General features: G+C 37.1%; 1 protein-coding gene across 1 annotated transcript in view; it reads left to right on the top strand.

Moving 5' to 3' along the window:
* LOC127437002 (acetyl-CoA carboxylase 1-like) overlaps positions 1 to 24,467 on the top strand; it is a 116,553-nt gene that overhangs the window by 37,013 nt on the left and 55,073 nt on the right. Inside the window, 17 exon segments of the mRNA XM_051691585.1 lie at positions 2,655 to 2,816; positions 3,889 to 4,052; positions 5,208 to 5,358; positions 6,841 to 6,944; positions 9,247 to 9,474; positions 9,914 to 10,022; positions 10,024 to 10,065; positions 10,369 to 10,503; positions 10,615 to 10,761; positions 14,102 to 14,290; positions 14,644 to 14,744; positions 14,836 to 14,936; positions 18,819 to 18,943; positions 19,048 to 19,161; positions 19,554 to 19,667; positions 19,777 to 19,866; positions 22,883 to 23,001. Coding sequence (XP_051547545.1) covers positions 2,655 to 2,816; positions 3,889 to 4,052; positions 5,208 to 5,358; positions 6,841 to 6,944; positions 9,247 to 9,474; positions 9,914 to 10,022; positions 10,024 to 10,065; positions 10,369 to 10,503; positions 10,615 to 10,761; positions 14,102 to 14,290; positions 14,644 to 14,744; positions 14,836 to 14,936; positions 18,819 to 18,943; positions 19,048 to 19,161; positions 19,554 to 19,667; positions 19,777 to 19,866; positions 22,883 to 23,001 — 2,195 coding nt within the window.

The following is a 24,467-nucleotide window of genomic DNA, read 5'->3' as shown; positions in this document are numbered from 1 at the left end:
AGTGTCTCAGGTTTGTAAAGTACCTCATGCAAACTTTACATTTCTGCTTTTAAACCCTCTGATACACTTGCCCTATAGACATTTATTGTAAGTGTAAAAATACACACGCGTTGTTCCTTTATAATTATTATTATTAATATTATTATTATGTTTTTTATGAATATATAAACCCCAAAATATTCCTTCAATATACAGTTGTGCTGAAAATTTGCATACCCTGGCAGAAATTGTGAAATTTTGGCATTGATTTTGAAAATATGACTGATCATGCAAAAAAAAACTGTCTTTTATTTAAGGATAGTGATCATATGAAGCCATTTATTATCACATAGTTGTTTGGCTCCTTTTTAAATCATAATGATAACAGAAATCACCCAAATGGCCCTGATCAAAAGTTTACATACCCTTGAATGTTTGGCCTTGTTACAGACACACAAGGTGACACACACAGGTTTAAATGGCAATTAAAGGTTAATTTCCCACACCTGTGGCTTTTTAAATTGCAATTAGTTTGTTAGCTCTCACGTGGATGCACTGAGCAGGCTAGATACTGAGCTATGGGGAGCAGAAAAGAACTGTCAAAAGACCTGCGTAACAAGGTAATGGAACTTTATTAAGATGGAAAAGGATATAAAAAGATATCCAAAGCCTTGAAAATGCCAGTCAGTACTGTTCAATCACTTCTTAATGTGGAAAATTCAGGAATCTCTTGATACCAAGCCAAGGTCAGGTAGACCAAGAAAGATTTTAGCCACAACTGCCAGAAGAATTGTTTGGGATACAAAGAAAACCCACAGGTAACCTCAGGAGAAATACAGGCTGCTCTGGAAAAAGACGGTGTGGTTGTTTCAAGGAGCACAATACGATGATACTTGAACAAAAATGAGCTGCATGGTCAAGTTGCCAGAAAGAAGCCTTTACTGCACCAATGCCACAAATGACAACACCTTGACACGCCTCAAAGCTTCTGGCACACTGTAATTTGGAGTGATGAGACCAAAATAGAGCTTTATGGTCACAACCATATGCGCTATGTTTGGAGAGGGGTCAACAAAGCCTATAGTGAAAAGAATACCATCCCCACTGTGAAGCATAGTGGTGGCTCACTGATGTTTTTGGGGTGTGTGAGCTCTAAAGGCACGGGGAATCTTGTGAAAATTGATGGCAAGATGAATGCAGCATGTTATCAGAAAATACTGGCAGACAATTTGCATTCTTCTGCACGAAAGCTGCATATGGGACGCACTTGGACTTTCCAGCATGACAATGACCCTAAGCACAAGGCCAAGCTGACCCTCCAGTACTTACAGCAGAAAAAGGTGAAGGTTCTGGAGTGACCATCACAGTCTCCTGACCTTAATATCATCGAGCCACTCTGGGGAGATCTCAAACGTGCGGTTCATGCAAGATGACCAAAGACTTTGCATGACCTGGAGGCATTTTTCCAAGACGAATGGGCAGCTATACCACCTGCAAGAATTTGGGGCCTCATAGACAACTATTACAAAAGACTGCACGCTGTCATTGATGCTAAAGGGGGTAATACACAGTATTAAGAACTAAGGGTATGCAGACTTCTGAACAGGGGTCATTTCATTTTTTTCTTTGTTGCCATGTATTGTTTTATGATTGTGCCATTCTGTTATAACCTACCGTTGAATATGAATCCCATAAGAAATAAAAGAAATGTGTTTTGCCTGCTCACTCATGTTTTCTTTAAAAATGGTACATATATTACCAATTCTCCAAGGGTATGCAAACTTTTGAGCACAACTGTATATCCAGTGAACTTGTAATGTGATGATGCATATTCAAGCTTTGCGACTTACTAAACTGCTCTTGCTGCTTAGCATAAGGCTCATGTGCTGTAGATCCCCACAAGCACTAGAAGAAGAACAGCTAGTGAACATTATACTACAGTCCCTGTGGCAAACACCGTTCACGTGACCACTGTCTTAGCTATATAGGTCACTTGGCTGAGGCCATTGTGCTAAAGGGCCAGTGGGAGTGGTAGAGGGGGGGGTCTAATAATGTTATGTAACATACAAAAACTGCTGCTAATGAATGAGGGAAATTGATGGAGACAGAAAAATCAGAGACAGAAAGGGATGACGTGGGAAGGGAGACACAGTGGGGAGTCACTCATTAATTGCATAACCAAGTGGGAGATAAAATAGAGTGTATAGATTAAAAGGGAAGGCACATATTTAATGGTCTTCGCTAAGGCATGCATTGCTATAACTGGAGCTTGTTGAGGATAAGTGCACTATTGTTTTTCCAAGTTATCTGACTGATGATTTTCACCCGGTGGACAATAAAATGGGAGAAAAAAAAGCCACCATAAACCTACACTGAAGTCAGGAGCCAAGCCTGAAAAGCAACATTCTTACAACCTAGATTTTATAATCTACTGTATATGGCAAACCTTACAAAAAGTATTGTGACAGTGCCATGGTGCTTTGATGTATACCCTAATGCTGAATAATTACCATTTTCATATACATGCTATTTACATGGTACTCCAAATTATTCAAATAATACAATGGCATGGCTATGTCATTTTTAAAAAAAATTTTTTTTTGAGTGCCTCCTGTTGACAGCTGTACTACAATTTACTGCAATTTACTGTAGGGTTTGTGTCTTCTGTGACTCAGATTGCTATGGGCATCCCACTTCACCGGATTAAAGACATCAGAGTGATGTATGGGTTGCAGCCATGGGGAGACTCACCCATTGACTTCGATGGACTCTCTAACACCCCCTCTCCATGAGGACATGTCATTGCTGCTCTAATTACCAGCGAGAATCCAGATGAGGTGTGTAAACCCCGACAGACTGAGTGATCCCCAAAGGGGTCTTACCATGAATATTGATTTTCTTCAGTAAGCACTCATTTAGCATGCAATTGACTTTCATTATAAGTGGACCTCAGAAAAAGAAGTAATAGTCCGTGTTCAGTAGAAGTTCAGCTCAGTCAACAGCATTTGTGGCATAATGTTGATTACCTAAAAAATTAGATTTGACTCCCTCCTTTTCTTTAAAAAAATGCACAAATTGAGGTTACAGTGAGGCACTTACAGTGGAAGTGAATGGGGCCAATCAAAACCATTCAAAATACTCACCGTTTCAAAAGTATAGCCATCAGACATAAACAATATGCATGTTGCCATGATATGAGTGTGAAAACAAAAATCGCTTACTAACCTTTTCTGTGTAAAGTTATGTCCAGTTTGACAACTTTGTTGCCATGACTACGTAACGCAACTTTACAGCTCAAATAATACATGAGTTTTAGCCAAAGAATTCATGTCAGTGCTTTTATAAAATTATAAGTTTCACATTTCTGTCTTTTTAAACCCTCCAAAAATTGGCCCATTGTAAGTGCAAGATATTTTTTAAAAGGGGGGGTGAGTTGAAATTTGTTTTATTGTGGTAATTTACATGTCACAAATGTTGTCGATTGAGCTAAACTTATATTGAACCTGGAATATTCCTTTTAATAAAAATGCATGATTAAAGTCCTTTTAAAGAGCCTTTGAAATTGCTTGACATGTGCAGTTTTTCTACCTATCTTGACATATTTCTTATTGAAACAGGACGTTTGTGAGGGAAATATTAAAGGGCTCATTTAAATTGTTTTTAATTTTTTTTATTTTTTTTTATAGCTAATAGTTAGTTACATAACCGCCATTAACCATGATTTGCTGCTTGCTAGTTGGTTGCATTTGGTATTTGGGGGAGGGACATTCTCATTCTAGAGAGCATTTGATTGGACAATCTGTGTAATGTAAGATAAGTTGTCAATATTTTCTGTTTTCCCTGAAGTGAAAGACTTTTGATGATCATAATTACTCTTTAATATGATGCTTCGTCATCTGTGTTGGTCAGGGGTTTAAGCCCAGCTCAGGTACTGTCCAGGAGCTGAATTTCCGCAGTAATAAGAACGTGTGGGGTTACTTCAGTGTGGCGGCAGCTGGAGGCCTGCATGAGTTCGCTGACTCTCAGTTCGGCCACTGCTCCTCCTGGGGAGAGAACCGAGAGGAGGCCATCTCGTGAGTAATGCCTGCTTCACAACGCCTCTGTTTTAGAGAAAGTGTCCAGTTAGTGTGCAACAGCCATTAGAACATGACCTTACACCACTGCATGGTTATTTCATGAGGAATTCTCTAGAACATAGGCCTGCAGTAGACTGCTATGAATGATTCATTTTGTAGTTAATACATTTGTGTTGTGACCTGACATGGAATAAAACTCCCTTAAAGGGATAGTTCACCCAAAAATTCTCAGCTTTTACTCACCCTCATGCCATCCCAGATGACTTTCTTTATTCAGCAGAAAACAATTGACAATGTTTGGAAAAATAGTTCAGCTCTGTAGGTCCATACAATGCAAGTGTATGTCCAAAAACCATTTAAAGACAGCATAAAAGTACTCCAGATGACTCTAGTGTAAGGAATAAATATTGATCTGTTTCTCACCCACACCTATCATATCACTTCTGAGGACATGGATTAAACCACTGGAGTCTTATGGATTACTTTTATGGTGCCTTTATGTGTTTTTTGGACCTTTGAAGATCTGGCCAGCATTCACTTGCATTGTACGGACCTACAGAACTGAAATATTCTTCTAAAAATCTTCATTTGTGTTGGAAGAAAGTCATACACATCTGGGATGGCCTGAGCGTGAGTAATTGATGAGAGAATTTTCATTTTTGGGTGAAGTATTGTCAAATTATTGCTACCCTGTCATTACAAAAAGTATTATGGTGTTACCATGGTACAGAGATGGTGTCAGATGGTAGTAATTTGGTGGTACTTTGACATATGGTACTGAATTTTTACAAATGCCATGCCATTTATGTGGTACTCCAAGGTACTAGAAAAAAAAAAAAAAAAAACATGGCGCATGTCCAAAAACATGATATTACCATGATCAGTGTCAAAAAATTTGGTGTTACAGCGGTGGTTTACCAAAATGCCATGGTAATGCCATGGTACTTTTTGTAAGTGTACAGAGTATGATGATGTAAAGCATCTTAGAGTTCCCTGGCAAAACAATCCCACCTGAAACAGTGAGTCATTAGCTTCACATTATTTCAGTGTTTATACTCATTGTGGGAGTCAACTTACGAATGGCTTGCTTATACTGTAGTTATCATAACACAAGAGTTTTTTTTTTTTTAATTTAGCTGTGTGTTATCATAGGAACATGGTAGTGGCTTTGAAGGAACTGTCCATCAGAGGAGACTTCAGGACTACAGTGGAGTATCTGACAAAGCTGCTTGAGACGGAAGGCTTCCAGCACAACAGCATCGACACAGGCTGGCTGGATAGACTGATCTCAGAAAAGATGCAGGTACAGTCACATGAGTCAGAACCCTGTTAGATCATCCATCTTGTCAAATGAATGTTTGATCATCTATCCTGAACGATAATGCCAGGAATGTTAGATCCAGTCCCCACTAGACCTAGAGTTTTTTTCTGATATCCAAAACCAGTCAACATCAACAGCTTGTTTTGGTAACTCACTCTTCTGCTAGCACAAGAGTCAGGCATAGGCAGCAGGAGAATATAGCAGAAGGCAGGAGACAAAGTGATGGTAAAAATGAGAAGAGCTTATTGAATAATCTTAGCACGTCTGTCTCAATGCTCAGTTTGACTCCGTCTGATCAACACAAGTTCAACGAGTGTTATTACACCAAGCCAAGAAAATGGAAAATTACTGCTTCACAACATAGTCCTGTGACGTTGAAGCCCTTGAAATGGAGACAGCTCTTTATCTCTTACTTATAAAGACAATACAGCACACAACATGAGATAACGTAAAAATAATAATGCATAGCTAGAGCAACAAACAAAATTAAAAGGAAAGTAATATGTAAAATTGAATACATAATATGGATTTGAAGAAATAAGTAAATGTGTAAAGAATTAAAGAAACAAATGAAGTACAACACCGATGTATGTGTGCTGTCTTGAAGCCGTGCACACTCAGGTTGCTTTTAAAAACTCAGATTAGATCGTTAGAACCTTAACCTCTTTATACAACTATGTATGTGACATCGTAATATTTCACTTTGTTTATTTAAAGGGATAGTTAACACAAAAATGAGAATTCTCTCATGTATTCACCCTCATGCCATCCCAGATGTGTATGACTTTTTTTCTTCTACAGAACACAAATTAAGATTTTTTTAGAATATTTCAGCTTTGAAGGTCCTCAGAATGCAAGTGAATGGTGGCCAAAACTTTGAAGCTCTAAAAAGCAAATAAAAGCAGCATAAAAGTTATCCACACAACTCCAGTGGTTTAATCCATGTCTTCTGAAGTGATCCAATCAGTTTTGGGTGAGAACAGACCAAACGGTAACTCCTTTCTCACTGTATATCTTGCCATTGCAGTCTGTAGGCACAATCATGATTTAAAACTCAATTACACTTCCTAGTGCTTGATGCGTGCACAGAGCGCTAGATGGCGCTAGGAAGTTTAATCGAGCTAGAAATGGATTTAACTACTGGAGTTTTATGGATTACTTTTATGCTGCCTTTATGTGCTTTCTGTAGTTTCAAAGTTCTGGTCAACATTCACTTGCATTGTATGGACCAACAGAGCTGAGATATTCTTATAAAAATCTTCCTTTTGTTACACATCTGGGATGGCATGAGGGTGAGTAAATGAGATTCTTTCATATATAGAAGTTACCATTCGATCACACCAATTAAAGGAATAGTTCGCCCACAAAAAATAAATAAAAAATAGTTTAAATGTTTCTAAAGTTTCCTTTATGAGCACAATGAAGGCCAGATTTCTCTATTTGAATGTCTCTAACTGTGTGTAGGCCGAGCGTCCTGACACTATGCTGGGAGTAGTGAGTGGAGCTCTGCACGTGTCCGATGTCAGCCTAAGGAACAGTGTGTCCAACTTTCTGCACTCACTGGAGAGGTAAAAATCTCACAGTTTACAACCCAGAGTATGTTCGGAAATTGCAGCATGCAGTATGGAGCCTGTGCACAGTATGCAATTTTTCTGCATGCATGGAATGTGGCCAGGCCCACACGGAATATGCACAGGCAAAACTCTTCAGAAAACTCTGCAGTATTGGAACACCCGTCATTCATAAAGATCTGCACATCCCCCATCCCCCAGTGTTAATTTAATTATACTTTTAGCTACCAATAAGTTTAGTCTCAGCTAAGTTTAAAAATACATTTTAGCATGTTAAAATCCATTTATATCCAGATAAATCAGCAGATTTTCTCACAAAATCAGTGCTGAAAATGCAGATTCTATCTGGGCCTGCAGACCTACTGGATTTACCAAAATGTGCTTTAATGCATCCAGAGCACACTCACTGCGTGAGATAACCACAATGCAATGCGCCCGAAATGACCTTTAATTTCGAATGTGATGAATAAACCAGAAGCAATATCATCCATAATTTTTAACATCTCCTTTATTCATTATTTGATCGGACTGCCAAAAGTTATTCAAAATTTGATTAGAAATGCAAAACAATCATATTTATTTCCAAGATAATAGGACAGCACTCTGAATTAAATGTGCAATGTAAACATTGTAGCATACTAGTGTTTGTTTGTTACATACTGTAATAATGCATACTGCCTCATATACTATTTGAACAAATCTAAAGCAGTAAAAGGAAGGGAGAGAGTGAGTGAAGGCACGTTAAGATGGTTGATATGTAAACTGATGCACTAATTTGGTTTCATGGTTTTCTTTATAGTTTTTTTATTTTTTATTTTATTTATTATTTATCTTATCAAGATGACAGACAGCATTTTGGAATTATCAAGTGAACATAACATGCGTTCTCTGTGGTGTGAAACTGACTCTCCAATATAAGCCCCACTGCCCTAATTTACTGCTGATTGATGACGTCAACAAGTATTCCTTCCCAGAATCTGTACTCCCGCAAACACAGAAAGAAAAGCAATCGCACGTAGTAAATTACCTATAATTATTAAAGGAATATTCCGGGTTCAATACAAGTTAAACTCAATCGACAGCATTTGTGGCAAAATGTTGATTATCACAGAAATTAATTTTGACTCGTTCCTTCTTTTCTTTAAAAAAAGCAAAAATCGAGGTTACAGAGAGGCACTTACAATGGAAGTGAATGGGGACAATTTTTGGAGGGTTTAAAAGCAGAAATGTGAAGCTTATAATTTTATAAAAGCACTTACATTGATTCTCCTGTTAAATTTTGTGTATTATTTGATCTGTAAAGTTGTTTAATTTGTCATTTTTACAGTCGTTTTAGGGTTTGTTGACATTACATCGTCATGGCAACGATGTTGTAAAATTAGCTATAACTTTACACAGAAAAGGTTAGTAAGTGATTTTATCAAACTGAAATCATGTTTACATGCATGAAGTTTATGTCTTGTGGCTATACTTTTGAAATAGTGAGTATTTTAACGTTCAAAAATTGGCCCCCATTCACCTCCATTGTAAGTGCCTCAGTAACCCAGATTTTTGCTTTTTTTAAGTAAAAGTCAAAATAGATTTTTGTGGTAATCATTATTATGCCACAAATGCTATTGATTGAGCTTAACTTGTATTGAACCTGGAATATTCCTTTAAATGTAAGTACAATGCAACAACATGTATGCTCATAATAACTACATTAGAGTAAATAGTAGTTGAGGACTGTGTCCAATTACATATACAATGAAATAGAATTTTGGCCATATGGTTACCCATAGTATACAGTATATACTGTAAACTGCGTAGTATGCTAGTACTCAATTTTGAACATATCCTCCGTCTGTCGCGCAATTTTACATGCCATCTTGTGTGCACACTTTATCATTTTATTGTTTATATTTATAGTAGTCTCAAGTTAAACAATGTTGAAGGTTTAATACATAAGTAAAGCTCAATTAATATGACACCTAAAGTCATGTTAACATGTATATTGTTTACATCTTGCAGCTATACTTTTGAAACCATGTGTATTTTTATGTTAATGGACTAGCCCCATTCACTTCCATTGAACAGTTAGTGCCTTACTGTAACAGTGATTACTTTTGTGTGTGTTTGTGTGTTTTGTTTTAAGAAGCAACAGATAATTCAATTATTTTTTGTGATAATCAACATTTTGCCACAAATGCTGTCGATTAAGCTTAACTTGGATGGAACCTGAAACATTGCCTTCAACCCTTGACTTTAAGTTTTTCTGATGTTCTCCCCCTTTCGCCTACACTCTCCCATGTGTCTGTAGAGGTCAGGTTTTACCTGCACACACCTTGTTGAACACTGTGGATGTGGAGCTGATCTGTGAGGGGACCAAATATGTTCTGAAGGTGACGAGACAGTCACCTAACTCTTATGTGGTCATCATGAATTACTCTTCCGCTGAGGTGGATGTTCATCGGCTGAGTGACGGAGGTCTGCTGCTGTCATACGACGGCAGCAGCTACACCACCTATATGAAGGAGGAGGTGGACAGGTAAACACAGAACGGAGAACACAAGAACATATTTATGAGAGCTGAGAGTATTCATGGTGTGTGAGTCATTTGGAATACTATTTGTACAGGAATAGTTTTCTAAACAGACAGGTTTGGTTTGAATGTGATTGAATTTACAAGTATGCCTGGGAATGTCTGTGAAACACAAATTTGCAGAACATCCTTAGGGTAAACTAGTTTATTTGATGTTGCCAATACAAAGAAATGCTAATAAAAAGAAATGCATGCAGCTCTTAGCAAAAGTAGGATTTTTTTATTTATTTATTTTTATGAAGAAAGAGCATGTGTAACTGATTTTTCACGCCACTTTATATGAAATACTTTTTCAATAAATCTGGTGCACATTTTGTTGCCATGTTCTGATTGGTTCAAAAGTTGTCATTTAAGCCTGTGTTATCATTCTTTTTTTTTTCTCTAGGTATCGCATCATTATCGGTAACAAGACGTGTGTATTTGAGAAGGAGAATGACCCGTCACTGCTGCGCTCACCGTCTGCTGGGAAACTCATCCAGTACACTGTGGAGGACGGGGGGGCACGTGTTTGCTGGGCAGTGTTATGCTGAGATAGAGGTATGCAAGAGACATGAATAGTTGGAGAGACCATAATCAAGTTTGAGTCTGATTTCCCGGCTGTATCAATTTCCAGTTTTTAGAAGTGAACTGGGATATAAAGTCGTGTATAAGAACTAAATCACCAAACTTGGCAAAGTTTGTCAGGTTCATGACATTCTACTCTTCACAAGTGGGCAGTTCTTGGCTATATTTATCGGCAAAGAGGTCCAGACTTTATGCCAATATTAAAACGTCTAGCTACACAAAACTAAATCGGAGTTTGTTTTGCAGCATTATAAACTAGATGTGTGTGTGTGTTAGGTGATGAAGATGGTGATGACTCTGATGGCCTCAGAGTCTGGATGTATTCACTATGTGAAAAGAGCAGGTGCAGTGCTGGAGCCGGGCTGTGTCATCGGCAAATTACAACTGGATGACCCCAGCAGAGTACAGCAGGTACGTGAATCATTATACAGTATGTGGTATGCATGTGATTTATAGCTGTGAGTAAATTTTGGCTAGGTCATTTAAATTCGATTTAGTGATTTAAATGAGTGTGTGTTTCAGGCGGAGTTGTTTACAGGCACATTGCCCAGTGTTCAGTCTGTGGCTCTGAGGGGAGAGAAGCTTCACAGGGTCTTTCACAGCACTCTGGAACACCTGGTACACATTATGAACGGCTACTGTCTGCCAGAACCCTTTTTCAGTGCCAAGGTGAAGACACATGAACACATGGAACCATCACAGACCAACAATATATAGGGCCCAATGCTCCCTCTAACTTCTGTTCTTGCTGAGCAAATCCTATTTCTATTGGTCAGAACCTTCGGCCACCAGAGAGGAATATACAGTTGTATTGTGCTCCTTGAAACAACCACACTATCTTTTTCCAGAGCAGCCTGTATTTCTCCTGAGGTTACCTGTGGGTTTTTCTTTGTATCCCGAACAATTCTTCTGGCAGTTGTGGCTGAAATCTTTCTTGGTCTACCTGACCTTGGCTTGGTATCAAGAGATCCCCGAATTTTCCATTCTTAATAAGTGATTGAACAGTGCTGACTGGCATATTCAAGGCTTTGGATATCTTTTTATATCCTTTTCCATCTTTATAAAGTTCCATTACCTTGTTAAGCAGGTCTTTTGACAGTTCTTTTCTGCTCCCCATGGCTCAGTATCTGGCCTGCTCAGTGCATCCACATGAGAGCTAACAAACTCATTGATTATTTATACACAGACACTAATTGCAATTTTAAAAGCCACAGGTGTGGGAAATTAACCTTTAATTGCCATTTAAACCTGTGTGTGTCACCTTGTGTCTGTAACAAGGCCAAACATTCAAGGGTATGTAAACTTTTGATCAGGGCCATTTGGGTGATTTCTGTTATCATTATGATTTAAAAAGGAGCCAAACAACTATGTGATGATAAATGGCTTCATATGATCACTATCCTTAAATAAAAGACAGTTTTTTTTTTGCATGATCAGTCATATTTTCAAAATCAATGCCAAAATGTCACAATTTCTGCCAGGGTATGCATACTTTTGAGCACAACTGTATATATGTATATATATATATATATATATATATATATATATATATATATATATATATATATATATATATATATATATATATATATATTCAGTACACACAGTATATAGTAGACAGAATATACTACCAAAACTACGTAACTACCAAAATTTTAATTGGTACCAACACCAGTGAAATTTCACAACTCTTGACAATACCGCAGTAAAAATGGATAATATGCTATTATGCTATTGAATACACTCCTTTATTTAAAATGTTAAATAATAATTTTAATACAGATATCTTAAAAACAATGGTATGTCGAATTACGTAAACACTGCTTGATCTTTTTAATTATTCCGGTACATAGTCATAATAAAATAAATAAGTAGTCTAAGTGTTACGTAATCTAAGAACATATTAGGCTAATAATAACAAAGAAATAAAGAGCAGTCAGTGGTGTTCTTTTCAATATTGTTGTTTGATTAATATTAACAACAGAATAGACTGTGGCAGATCTATTAGGCAACATCAGAAGTGCACGGCCGTGTACACATGCAGCTTAGAGGGAACAGTTATAGGGCCCTATTTTAAGAGCATTAGCACTAAGTGCAGTGCTATGCAATGAGTCATACATGCAAAGTCAATGGGCATGGCCATGAAGTTTTGGTATTTTCGTGCAAGCATGTGCTAAGTCTAGGTGCAAGTAAGTTTGGCGAAGTTGCACGCGCAAAGCTCTAATGGGCTGGTAAAAGTGCGATTTAAATTTAGAAGATTCTTCTCTGGTTATTGCACCGTCTGGGGCCTGTTGAATAGTCCATTCTCTGTCGAGCACTAGTGATACTGACAGCACATTCGTAAGAAGTTGGTAGTGTAAATGGACTGTATTCAATGAATTAGAATAATAGAAATATGGACTTGCATTCTTTTGTGCATTAACTGCATCTTTGTTGAATATGACAGTGACACACTCCTTTTATATGCATGGAAAATGCATTCTCATCAGGATTTGAATGTACGCTCTGTTAAATGATAGAGATTATTAGATATTATTAATCCTTTTCATCTTCTGACACACTAATCAGGGCTAGTATTAACAGTGATTGTATCGACACGCACTTCACTTCTACCGGTCGATTTTGTTAAAAAAAAAAAAAAAAAAAAAAAAAAAAGGAAAGTATAATCAAAATAACAAAGTGGTCAAAAAAAAATCATACCAAATTTTACTCTCTTCAACTTCTTCCACTAGCCTCTTTTGCAGAGACTTAAAAATCACTCTAAGACAACAGGTGGAAAAATACTAAAACAATTAGATAATAAATACAATAGTTAATATAAACCCATGACCTAAAGATAGTTTAACACAAATCTCATAAATTTGTCAAAAAACAAATTCCGATATTTACATGAAGGTGCTTTTGAATGAGGAAATAATAATCCAAAAAGGAAAATCAAGGCACACTTCCAGATCAAAAATATAGTTAAAAAGCCTTTATTGTCAATGGCTATAACAATAACAGTTAAAAACAGTGTAAAAAGAAGGCTGCAAACCTACGCATATCAGCAAAATTGCCTTCTTGAGGGTCCTTTTTTCTCATCAATTTTTGTTTTATAAAATGGCGATTGTCAGGGACATAATTTAATGTTCCACTATATTTTCGTTTGGACATGAACTTTATTACCACCTGCTGGTGGAATCTCCAAACTGCAAATATTGGAACTGAGTTAAGATTTGTGCTGAAAACAGATGTGCTTCTCAAACGTCTTTGCGCAATGAACTGGTTCTTGGGGAAATAGCAAATTAACGTACAATATACCGATAGTTTGCGCGCATACACCAACAGATAGCGCAAACACTCCCACCCACGCCCACTTGCGCTTCGCGCTGCTACGAATTTGTGCTAAGAATTAGCGCTCTCACGAAAAATGGATAAGACGTTGTGCACGGCTATTTGTCAGGCTAAAGTAGAGCCCATAAGCTTTTGGGTTATTTGTACAGAACGAGCATTCCTGACAGATGTGGGTCTGTTGATATCATTGATCTCTTAGCACAAAGAACATACCAAAGCCACAGCAGCAACAAACAAGTAAAAATATGTGAAAAGGCAAGCAATACTAAAAGTAGACGTCTACTGCTGTAAGGAATATGTCATTGTTCCTTTATACAACAGTTAATTCAGTCCTCAAATCTGATTGGACGATTGCATTCCAATAGTGCTAATTTTTACTAATTCGTTCAGTGACCATCTTTTGTGAATTGCATATTTACTCCAGTAGGTGGTGACAAATGAGATTCGTTCACTTAAAAGATTCATTCAAACATGCTAATTTGTTCACGAACGAAACACCTTTGGTTTATATTTTGCACTAAAGCAAGTGAATTTGTACTGTCAGATGATACGTTTTATTTTATATTAAAGCATGCGAATGACTGGATTGGAACTTTCAGCTTTTTGTTATTATGATTAAAATGCATGCCACACTCTGCGTGAATAGCTCATAAGGTGTGCATGTGTACGTTTTTAGCTGAAAGAATGGGTGGAGCGTGTGATGAAGACTCTCAGAGACCCCTCTCTGCCCTTTCTGGAGCTTCAGGACATCATGACTAGTGTTTCAGGCCGTATTCCTCCTGCAGTTGAGAAAGCAATCAAGAAAGAAATGGCCCAGTATGCTAGCAACATCACCTCTGTGCTCTGCCAGTTTCCCAGCCAGCAGGTACTACTTTTGGTGCTTTGAGTGTGTTACTGTTTGAAGCTGTTCCAATGCCTACTGAGCTGCCTAAGCAGACAGCATTTAAGGGAAAATGTGCTAACGGCAAACTGTATTCAAATCAATTTTGATCTGAGCATCCTGTGTTCTTTACTTAAGGAGTGCTATTAGTGTTGTGCGCTATGAGTTGCTGCCTATGTAGGGCTTTTCAAATGAGTCACTTATGAGGTTCTATTTCCGTTAAGATCCTGACAAGAAGGCAGCTACCTATTTAGTCACTAAATAGCAAGGCAGCTTACTTGGATTTAAAACCAAGCCTATGACCATTGTTTATAAATGTTTACAAATTTACATCTCAGATTGCCAATATCCTGGACAGTCATGCGGCCACACTGAACAGGAAGTCTGAGAGAGAGGTCTTCTTTTTGAATACACAGAGTATTGTGCAACTGGTTCAGAAGTTAGTCAAAACAAAACTATGCATTAACACATGCCTACATGTACAGATGCCCCATGTATAACGGTGAACCTCTATGTGTTTGTTCACAAAGATACCGCAGTGGCATCAGGGGGCATATGAAGTGAAGTGACCATGAAGTGGTGATGGACCTCCTCAGGCAATACTTACAAGTGGAAGTTCAGTTTCAGCATGGTATGACAGCCTCATGTATGACCATAAACAAACTTTCAGTTACAGTGACCGCAAAAATATTCGGACACTGAAAGGAATAGTACACCCAAAAATGAAAATTCTATCATCATTTACTCACCTTCATGCCATCTCAGAAGTGTGACTTTTTTTCTTCTGCTGAACACAAAGATTTTTTAGAAGAATATTTCAGCTCTGTAGGTCCATACAATGCAAGTGAAGGGTGACCAAAAATGTGAAGCTCCAAAAAGCACATAAAGGCAGCATGAAAGTAACCCATACGACTCCAGTGTTTTAATCCATGTCGTCAGAAGTGATATGATAGGTGGGCGGGTGTGTGTGTGTGTGTGTGTGTGTGTGTGTGTGTGTGTGTGTGTGTGTGTGTGTGTGTGTGTGAAACAGACCAATATTTAAGTCCTTTTTTACTGTAAATTTCCACTTTCACTTTGACATTCTTCTTTTTTTTTGTTTTTGGCAATTCACCTTCTTCGTGAATATCGCCTCCTACTGGACAGTGAGGAGAATTTAGTAAAAAAGGACTTAAATATTGGTCCGTTTCTCACACACACATCATAATACTTCAGAAGACATGGATTAAACTTCTGGAGTCGTATGGATTACTTTTATACTGTCTTTATGTGCTTTTTGGAGCTTCAAAGTTTTGGTCACCATTCACTTGCATTGTATGAACCTACAGAGCTGAAATATTCTTCTACATATCTTCCTTTGTGTTCAGCAGAAGAAAGAAGGTCATACACATCTGGGACACAAGGTTGTGTAAATGAGAGAATTTTCATTTTTGAATGAAATATTCCTTTATGCCACACTTGGAAATGTATGAATGTTATTGTTTGATACACTGTTCGAATTGAGGGGGTTTGGGGGGTCCTGGACCCCCCATAAGAGTTAAGGGACCCCCCATAAGACCAAAATAATGTAACTTGAGGGGTCCCTTTGAGTTTCATCAAAACTAAAATACTAGAAACAATTTTTTTTCCTCCAAATATTTGCAGTGACAGAACGCTACATTCATTATCTGTCCCAGTTTTCATAAATAACCTTAACCAGATTTTTTATGTCGGAAAAGACGTATAAAAACACCCGAATGTGATATGCGCTGTTTTCTGAAGGAACTTAAAAGACGGTGACTGAGTGACACTGGCAGAGTGGATCCTCATTTTCACCTCACAATAACGGTAAGTAATGTTAAGCTAGAGGTTAATTATTATGCACGCAGTTAAGATGCACGTAGATTTCCTGGTACTTATCTAACACTAAATGTTAGTTCACGATCAAACAGTTGTAAAGTTATTACATTGATGTTATGTGGAGAAAGAACTTTGTGCATTTATTATGCTATGCCTGTGACGCGCGACCCTCCCTCAATATCTTTAAATACGCAAGTCATACTCATAAACGATAGCGACAACAGAGAAAACAATATAAAATAGCATTAACTAATGTTTGCTGCACACAATGCATCTCAGCCATGGTGACCACTATTTTAATTCTAAAAAAGTATAGTCTATTATCAAGCCTAACATCGTACACTTGTCTTACAACACATTAAAATATCAAAATGACAAATAATGTCAATATATTGACATTTTCTGTGAATCTTTGGTTGGGATTCAAGTAGGTGTAGACGTGTGACATACTGTAATTATTCACTTCAGATGGGGTAATCGGGGGGTGGGGTGTTGGAGGAGTGGGAGTTGGGGTATAAGGGGACCTCCCAAGAGCTCTCAGTTCGAACACTGGTTTGGTATTGTGTTTGAGAACCAAAAGTCAAACCAAGTGGCATTTATTTTAAAGAAAGATATGGCAATCACTCTTTTTTTTTTTTTTTTTTTTTTAAGTAAAAGAACTTTAGGTTTCAGATGATAAACATGTTCGGTCCATAGTTATTGTGATGAGCTACATCTATGGTTACTCTGCCAGTAACTTTGTGAACTGTGTGAACTTGAGGGGAACTGACTTCATACATCCTAGGACCAGTGAGTTCAAAGTAATTGTAAAATGGCTCAGAAAGTGAAAATTGCTCAGAGAAAAGGTCTAGCAAATTTTTTTTGCAAATGCCACTTGGTTTCATATTTCTGTATCTAATGCAATAACATTTGTACATTTTTAAGTGTGACACAAGTGTCCAAATATGTTTCAGAACCACTATACAGGTGCATCTCAATAAATTAGAATGTCGTGGAAAAGTTCATTTATTTCAGTAATTCAACTCAAATTGTGAAACTCGTGTATTAAATAAATTCAATGCACACAGACTGAAGTAGTTTAAGTCTTTGGTTCTTTTAATTGTGATGATTTTGGCTCACATTTAACAAAAACCCACCAATTCACTATCTCAAAAAATTAGAATATGGTGACATGCCAATCAGCTAATCAACTCAAAACACCTGCAAAGGTTTCCTGAGCCTTCAAAATGGTCTCTCAGTTTGGTTCACTAGGCTACACAATCATGGGGAAGACTGCTGATCTGACAGTTGTCCAGAAGACAATCATTGACACCCTTCACAAGGAGGGTAAGCCACAAACATTCATTACCAAAGAAGCTGGCTGTTCACAGAGTGCTGTATCCAAGCATGTTAACAGAAAGTTGAGTGGAAGGAAAAAGTGTGGCAGAAAAAGATTCACAACCAACCGAGAGAATCGCAGCCTTATGAGGATTGTCAAGCAAAATCGATTCAAGAATTTGGGTGAACTTCACAAGGAATGGACTGAGGCTGGGGTCAAGGCATCAAGAGCAAGGAATTTGGCTACAGTTGTCGTATTCCTCTTGTTAAGCCACTCCTGAACCACAGACAACGTCAGAGGCGTCTTACCTGGGCTAAGGAGAAGAAGAACTGGACTGTGGCCCAGTGGTCCAAAGTCCTCTTTTCAGATGAGAGCAAGTTTTGTATTTCATTTGGAAACCAAGGTCCTAGAGTCTGGAGGAAGGGTGGAGAAGCTCATAGCCCATGTTGCTTGAAGTCCAGTGTTAAGTTTCCACAGTCTGTGATGATTTGGGGTGCAATGTCATCTGCTGGTGTTGGTCCATTGTGTTTTTTGAAAACCAAAGTCACTGCACCCGTTTACCAAGAAATTTTGGAGCACTTCATGCTTCCTTCTGCTGACCAGCTTTTTAAAGATGCTGATTTCATTTTCCAGCAGGATTTGGCACCTGCCCACACTGCCAAAAGCACCAAAAGTTGGTTAAATGACCATGGTGTTGGTGTGCTTGACTGGCCAGCAAACTCACCAGAACTGAACCCCATAGAGAATCTATGGGGTATTGTCAAGAGGAAAATGAGAAACAAGAGACCAAAAAATGCAGATGAGCTGAAGGCCACTGTCAAAGAAACCTGGGCTTCCATACCACCTCAGCAGTGCCACAAACTGATCACCTCCATGCCACGCCGAATTGAGGCAGTAATTAAAGCAAAAGGAGCCCCTACCAAGTATTGAGTACATATACAGTAAATGAACATACTTTCCAGAAGGCCAACAATTCACTAAAAATGATTTTTTTTATTGGTCTTATGATGTATTCTTATTTTTTGAGATAGTGAATTGGTGGGTTTTTGTTAAATGTGAGCCAAAATCATCACAATTAAAAGAACCAAAGACTTAAACTACTTCAGTCTGTGTGCATTGAATTTATTTAATACACGAGTTTCACAATTTGAGTTGAATTATTGAAATAAATGAACTTTTCCACGACATTCTAATTTATTGAGATGCACCTGTATATCTGATATTATTGTGCACTGTATTTTCTCATGTGACCACTTGAGGGCAGTATAATATTTTAGTACTTTCTGGTGTATTGAATAATTATAGAAATTTCACTTTCTGTGTGTGTGTGTGTGTGTGTGTGTGTGTGCTATTGGTCAGGACACTATGAAAAGTGTGTGTTTGCACTACGAGAAGAAAACAAAGGGGACATGGCCAATGTGCTCAACTACATTTTCTCTCACGCAAAAGTCACAAAGAAGAACTCTCTGGTCACCATTCTCATTGTGAGTATATATACAGTAGTTTGCGTTTAAAGGCATTTACTTAAAAGTTCACCTGTGACTCCAGTCCAGTGTTTTTTCAGTTTGTCCCTCACTTCTCTCTGTAGGATCAGCTGTGTGGGCGGGACCCTACTCTGACGGATGAGCTCATGGCCATCCTCACAGAGCTCACCCAGCTCAGCAAGACCACCAATGCCAAGGTGGCACTGCGGGCACGTCAGGTCAGATCACCACACATATTCACACACTGAGAGCTCAGAGGCTCAGAAACCCAAGAAATCTTTTCTTTAGGCTTCATACACCAATAAGCTCTGTACCAAAAGTTTTTGAGCAGCCCACCTAGACAGCACTTTTAGGTGTCATACTAAAAAGAAGATATATCTTGGCCAAAATCTAAGGCAGCAACGCATGCGTCCTTTGCACATAAGGCAATCCCAGAATGCCCGTGAACAGGGAAAGTTTCAATTTGGTGGCTTATTAAATTCCCCTTGTTGGATGGATGCCTCCTTAGAAAGTATGTAGACAGTAGACAGTGAGGCAGCTGACTAGGGAACAGAGCTGTAGTCTTTATGAATAAGTGAAGACCACAGGAATCATTTCAATTTTCTTACAGGTTCTCATTGCCTCTCATCTTCCTTCGTATGAGCTGCGACACAATCAGGTGGAATCCATCTTCCTGTCTGCCATCGATATGTATGGACATCAGTTCTGCATTGAGAACCTGCAGGTAGTGCATCTATGTATTTGAGTAAACTGATCTATAGTGCCATCTGCTGGAGAGTGTTTTAGTGTAAGATTTTATTGTCAAATGATTTATGTGCTTGGTTTTCTCTAAGAAACTGATCCTGTCCGAGACATCCATCTTTGATGTGCTGCCAAATTTCTTTTACCACAGTAATCAGGTGGTGAGGATGGCTGCTCTAGAGGTAAGGCTGTATCGCTTTATGGCACATTGCACAAATATACTTTTGTGTCCCATTACTTTTTTTTAATTTTTAATTTTTTTATGAATGTATAATTTATAATCTATTGAATCAATGTTTACTTCATTGTATTAAAAAAAATGACAGTAATTCTTAACTAATTTTAATTACTAAAAAATCAAAACAACAAAAAAAGTCCCATTATATATTATAAAATGAATTATGACACTGAAAATATATTTCATATAATTCTATAATACATAATAAATATATCAAATATTTCAGTATTATAAAAAATGTAACACTCCTTAAAACTGTGACACTCAAAAAGTAACATCATTTAAACTCTTTCAACAGCATGGTTTCCGAAATATTGTTGTGCTGCATTTGTCAATTTATATATATATATATATATATAGTGTGTGTGTGTGTGTGTGTGTGTGTGTGTATGTATATATATATATATATATACAGGTGCATCTCAATAAATTAGAATGTTGTGGAAAAGTTCATTTATTTCAGTAATTCAACTCAAATTGTGAAACTCGTGTATTAAATAAATTCAATGCACACAGACTGAAGTAGTTTAAGTCTTTGGTTCTTTTAATTGTGATGATTTTGGCTCACATTTAACAAAAACCCACCAATTCACTATCTCAAAAAATTAGAATACATCATAAGACCAATAAAAAAAAACATTTTTAGTGAATTGTTGGCCTTCTGGAAAGTATGTTCATTTACTGTATATGTACTCAATACTTGGTAGGGGCTCCTTTTGCTTTAATTACTGCCTCAATTCGGCGTGGCATGGAGGTGATCAGTTTGTGGCACTGCTGAGGTGGTATGGAAGCCCAGGTTTCTTTGACAGTGGCCTTCAGCTCATCTGCATTTTTTGGTCTCTTGTTTCTCATTTTCCTCTTGACAATACCCCATAGATTCTCTATGGGGTTCAGGTCTGGTGAGTTTGCTGGCCAGTCAAGCACACCAACACCATGGTCATTTAACCAACTTTTGGTGCTTTTGGCAGTGTGGGCAGGTGCCAAATCCTGCTGGAAAATGAAATCAGCATCTTTAAAAAGCTGGTCAGCAGAAGGAAGCATGAAGTGCTCCAAAATTTCTTGGTAAACGGGTGCAGTGACTTTGGTTTTCAAAAAACACAATGGACCAACACCAGCAGATGACATTGCACCCCAAATCATCACAGACTGTGGAAACTTAACACTGGACTTCAAGCAACTTGGGCTATGAGCTTCTCCACCCTTCCTCCAGACTCTAGGACCTTGGTTTCCAAATGAAATACAAAACTTGCTCTCATCTGAAAAGAGGACTTTGGACCACTGGGCAACAGTCCAGTTCTTCTTCTCCTTAGCCCAGGTAAGACGCCTCTGACGTTGTCTGTGGTTTCGGAGTGGCTTAACAAGAGGAATACGACAACTGTAGCCAAATTCCTTGACACGTCTGTGTGTGGTGGCTCTTGATGCCTTGACCCCAGCCTCAGTCCATTCCTTGTGAAGTTCACCCAAATTCTTGAATCGATTTTGCTTGACAATCATAAGGCTGCCGTTCTCTCAGTTGGTTGTGCATCTTTTTCTTCCACACTTTTTCCTTCCACTCAACTTTCTGTTAACATGCTTGGATACAGCACTCTGTGAACAGCCAGCTTCTTTGGCAATGAATGTTTGTGGCTTACCCTCCTTGTGAAGGGTGTCAATGATTGTCTTCTAGACAACTATCAGATCAGCAGTCTTCCCCATGATTGTGTAGCCTAGTGAACCAAACTGAGAGACCATTTTGAAGGCTCAGGAAACCTTTGCAGGTGTTTTGAGTTGATTAGCTGATTGGCATGTCACCATATTCTAATTTTTTGAGATAGAGAATTGGTGGGTTTTTGTTAAATGTGAGCCAAAATCATCACAATTAAAAGAACCAAAGACTTAAACTACTTCAGTCTGTGTGCATTGAATTTATTTAATACACGAGTTTCACAATTTGAGTTGAATTACTGAAATAAATGAACTTTTCCACGACATTCTAATTTATTGAGATGCACCTGTATATATATATATATATATATATATATATATATATATATATATATATATATATATATATATATATAAAATGTATGTGTGTGTGTGTGTGTGTGTATGTGTGTATATATATATGTGTATGTGTGTGTGTGTGTGTGTGTGTGTGTATATATATATATATATATATATATATATATATATATATATATATATACACACAATAATGTGTATGTGTGTATATATATGTGTGTGTGTGTGTGTGTGTGTGTGTATATATATATATATATATATATATATATATATATATATATATATATATATATATATATATATATATATACATACACACAATAATGTGTATGTGTGTATATATATGTGTGTGTGTGTGTGTGTATATATATATATATATATATATATATATTTATATGTGTGTGTGTGTGTGTATATATATATATATATGTATGTGTGTATATATATATATATATATATATATATATATATATATATATATATATTTATATATGTGTGTGTGTGTGTGTGTATATATATATATGTATGTGTGTATATATATATATATGTGTGTGTGTGTGTGTGTATTTGTATATATTTTGGAAAATTTGTCTGGTTAATTTTTGTTTGTTTCATGTTTATTGTTTATATATTTATTGCTAAAAAATTAAAAAATCACAGAAATCTGGGTTTCAAACTGTATTCAAAATTTGCAAACTTTATAAAAAATTGAATGGCTAATACACTATTATATTACTACTTATTATTTTATATTATTAATATTTAGTAATATTTTCTGAAGGTTTAGCACTCCTTTCACTGACCATATGTTGAAAAAGAAAGCATCATTTTTAAGAGTTTGTGGCCCTAATTAGCTTTTTATTTGTGGAAAATGGCTTACAATTATTTGATATAAAATTCTCCTGGATATTGAGTTGTTGTTGTTTTTTTTTGTATGTGGTTATATGCACTCTCCTCAGGTGTATGTATGTAGAGCCTACATTGCTTATGAACTCAACAGTGTCCAGCACCGTCAACTAAAGGACAACACCTGCATCGTGGAGTTCCAGTTCATGCTACCCACCTCACACCCCAACAGGTACCTCATGATGTACTGCAGCCCTGCATTCACCATCTACCCCACATGAAAATATTTTCAAAATTATGAAGTGGTAAAAAAAAAAAAAAAATCATTCCAATTCCAAACATTTTACTCTCTTCGAATTCTTCCACCAGCCTGTTTTGCAGTGACTTAAAAATCACTCTACGACAACAACCAAACAAATTATATCATAAATACAATTGTAAATTTAAACACATCAAAGAATGCAACCAGGACATGCTCAGCGATTGTGCTGATCTTGCACTTCCTGTTTCATTCTCTGCTGCTTTATGCTTGAGAACTGATTCAGTTTAGCCTCCTCTGATGTATGGCATCCTTTTGTTTGAGTATGTAGTCATATTTTACCTTTTTTTCCCCCTGTAATCCCAGCTCCCGGCATGCACTTTTCCACTTGTCAATGTTGCTTTGCCTGTGATTTGTGTAAAATGAATGGCTAATGCCTTGTACTGTTAAAGTTGATATTTTACCTGCATTGATGCAGTATTTTAAGAGCAGTTGTTGCATGTGAGGGAGGGGCAGTCTTAAGTGAAGTGTGTGGTTTGATAACATGCCTGGGTCACTTTTCACCCCATAAACAAAAGAAAATGATGAGAAATGATATATTGCATAAAAGAAATGAAGCCATTTTGAGGACCATTACATTTCTCCATTGTGACATTGCTTTCATGACAATTAAGATTTAATTTCCCCTTTACATGTTCTTATTACCATAATGTGTACAGTTGTTTTACTGTGAGTAATTCTCATTCTCAGTGGTGATTCTCATTAGATTCGCATTACTTTAATACAGTGATTATTTTTATCATATTTTAATTTAAATCACCAAAATTGTAGGACAACAAACACTACCGTGATGTATAAAAACTTTACATTTGCATAACATATTTTTTTTGCACATTTCACTGTGTCCTAACAAGAAAAGATGCAATAAGATAACAGTGACAAGCAATGTGTCTGTCCACACCAAAAGCAAAACTGCTGCGTGACACGGCACAGTCAGAGCCAATCAGAACCAGGGACTGATGTTCCAAGGAACGAAACCAAAAACCCAAAACGAAAGAATGTTTTTGCAGAACATAACCAAAAATGGGTACGAAGTCCGGTTAATGTCCGGTTAATTTCTTTTTTTCATGAAAACAAAGTCTAAATGGTTTATCACAGTCATTTTTCGGAATTACATCACTTCCAGTTGCCAAAAATGGATGTAGCCTTCTGTGACATGCTGAAGACCTTTTTAACAAGTATATATAATATGTATTATTACATATACATGCACGGTTAATCCAGACACAAGGGAAAATATCAAGGTAAAAAGTACATTTCTTAGTTGTTTTGATGTGATGCATTATAACAGATTTGATGCTGTCGGGTTCTGACCGAGAAGCAAATCTGTAATTAAAGCAAATAATTAAAATAAAATAACAAAATAATTATTGGATATT

The sequence above is a fragment of the Myxocyprinus asiaticus genome, chromosome 4, assembly GCF_019703515.2.
Source record: "Myxocyprinus asiaticus isolate MX2 ecotype Aquarium Trade chromosome 4, UBuf_Myxa_2, whole genome shotgun sequence".
NCBI classification, from domain to species: domain Eukaryota; kingdom Metazoa; phylum Chordata; class Actinopteri; order Cypriniformes; family Catostomidae; genus Myxocyprinus; species Myxocyprinus asiaticus.
The sequence above is the reverse complement of the archived record's forward strand: the minus strand, read 5'-3'. Positions and strand labels throughout refer to the sequence as shown.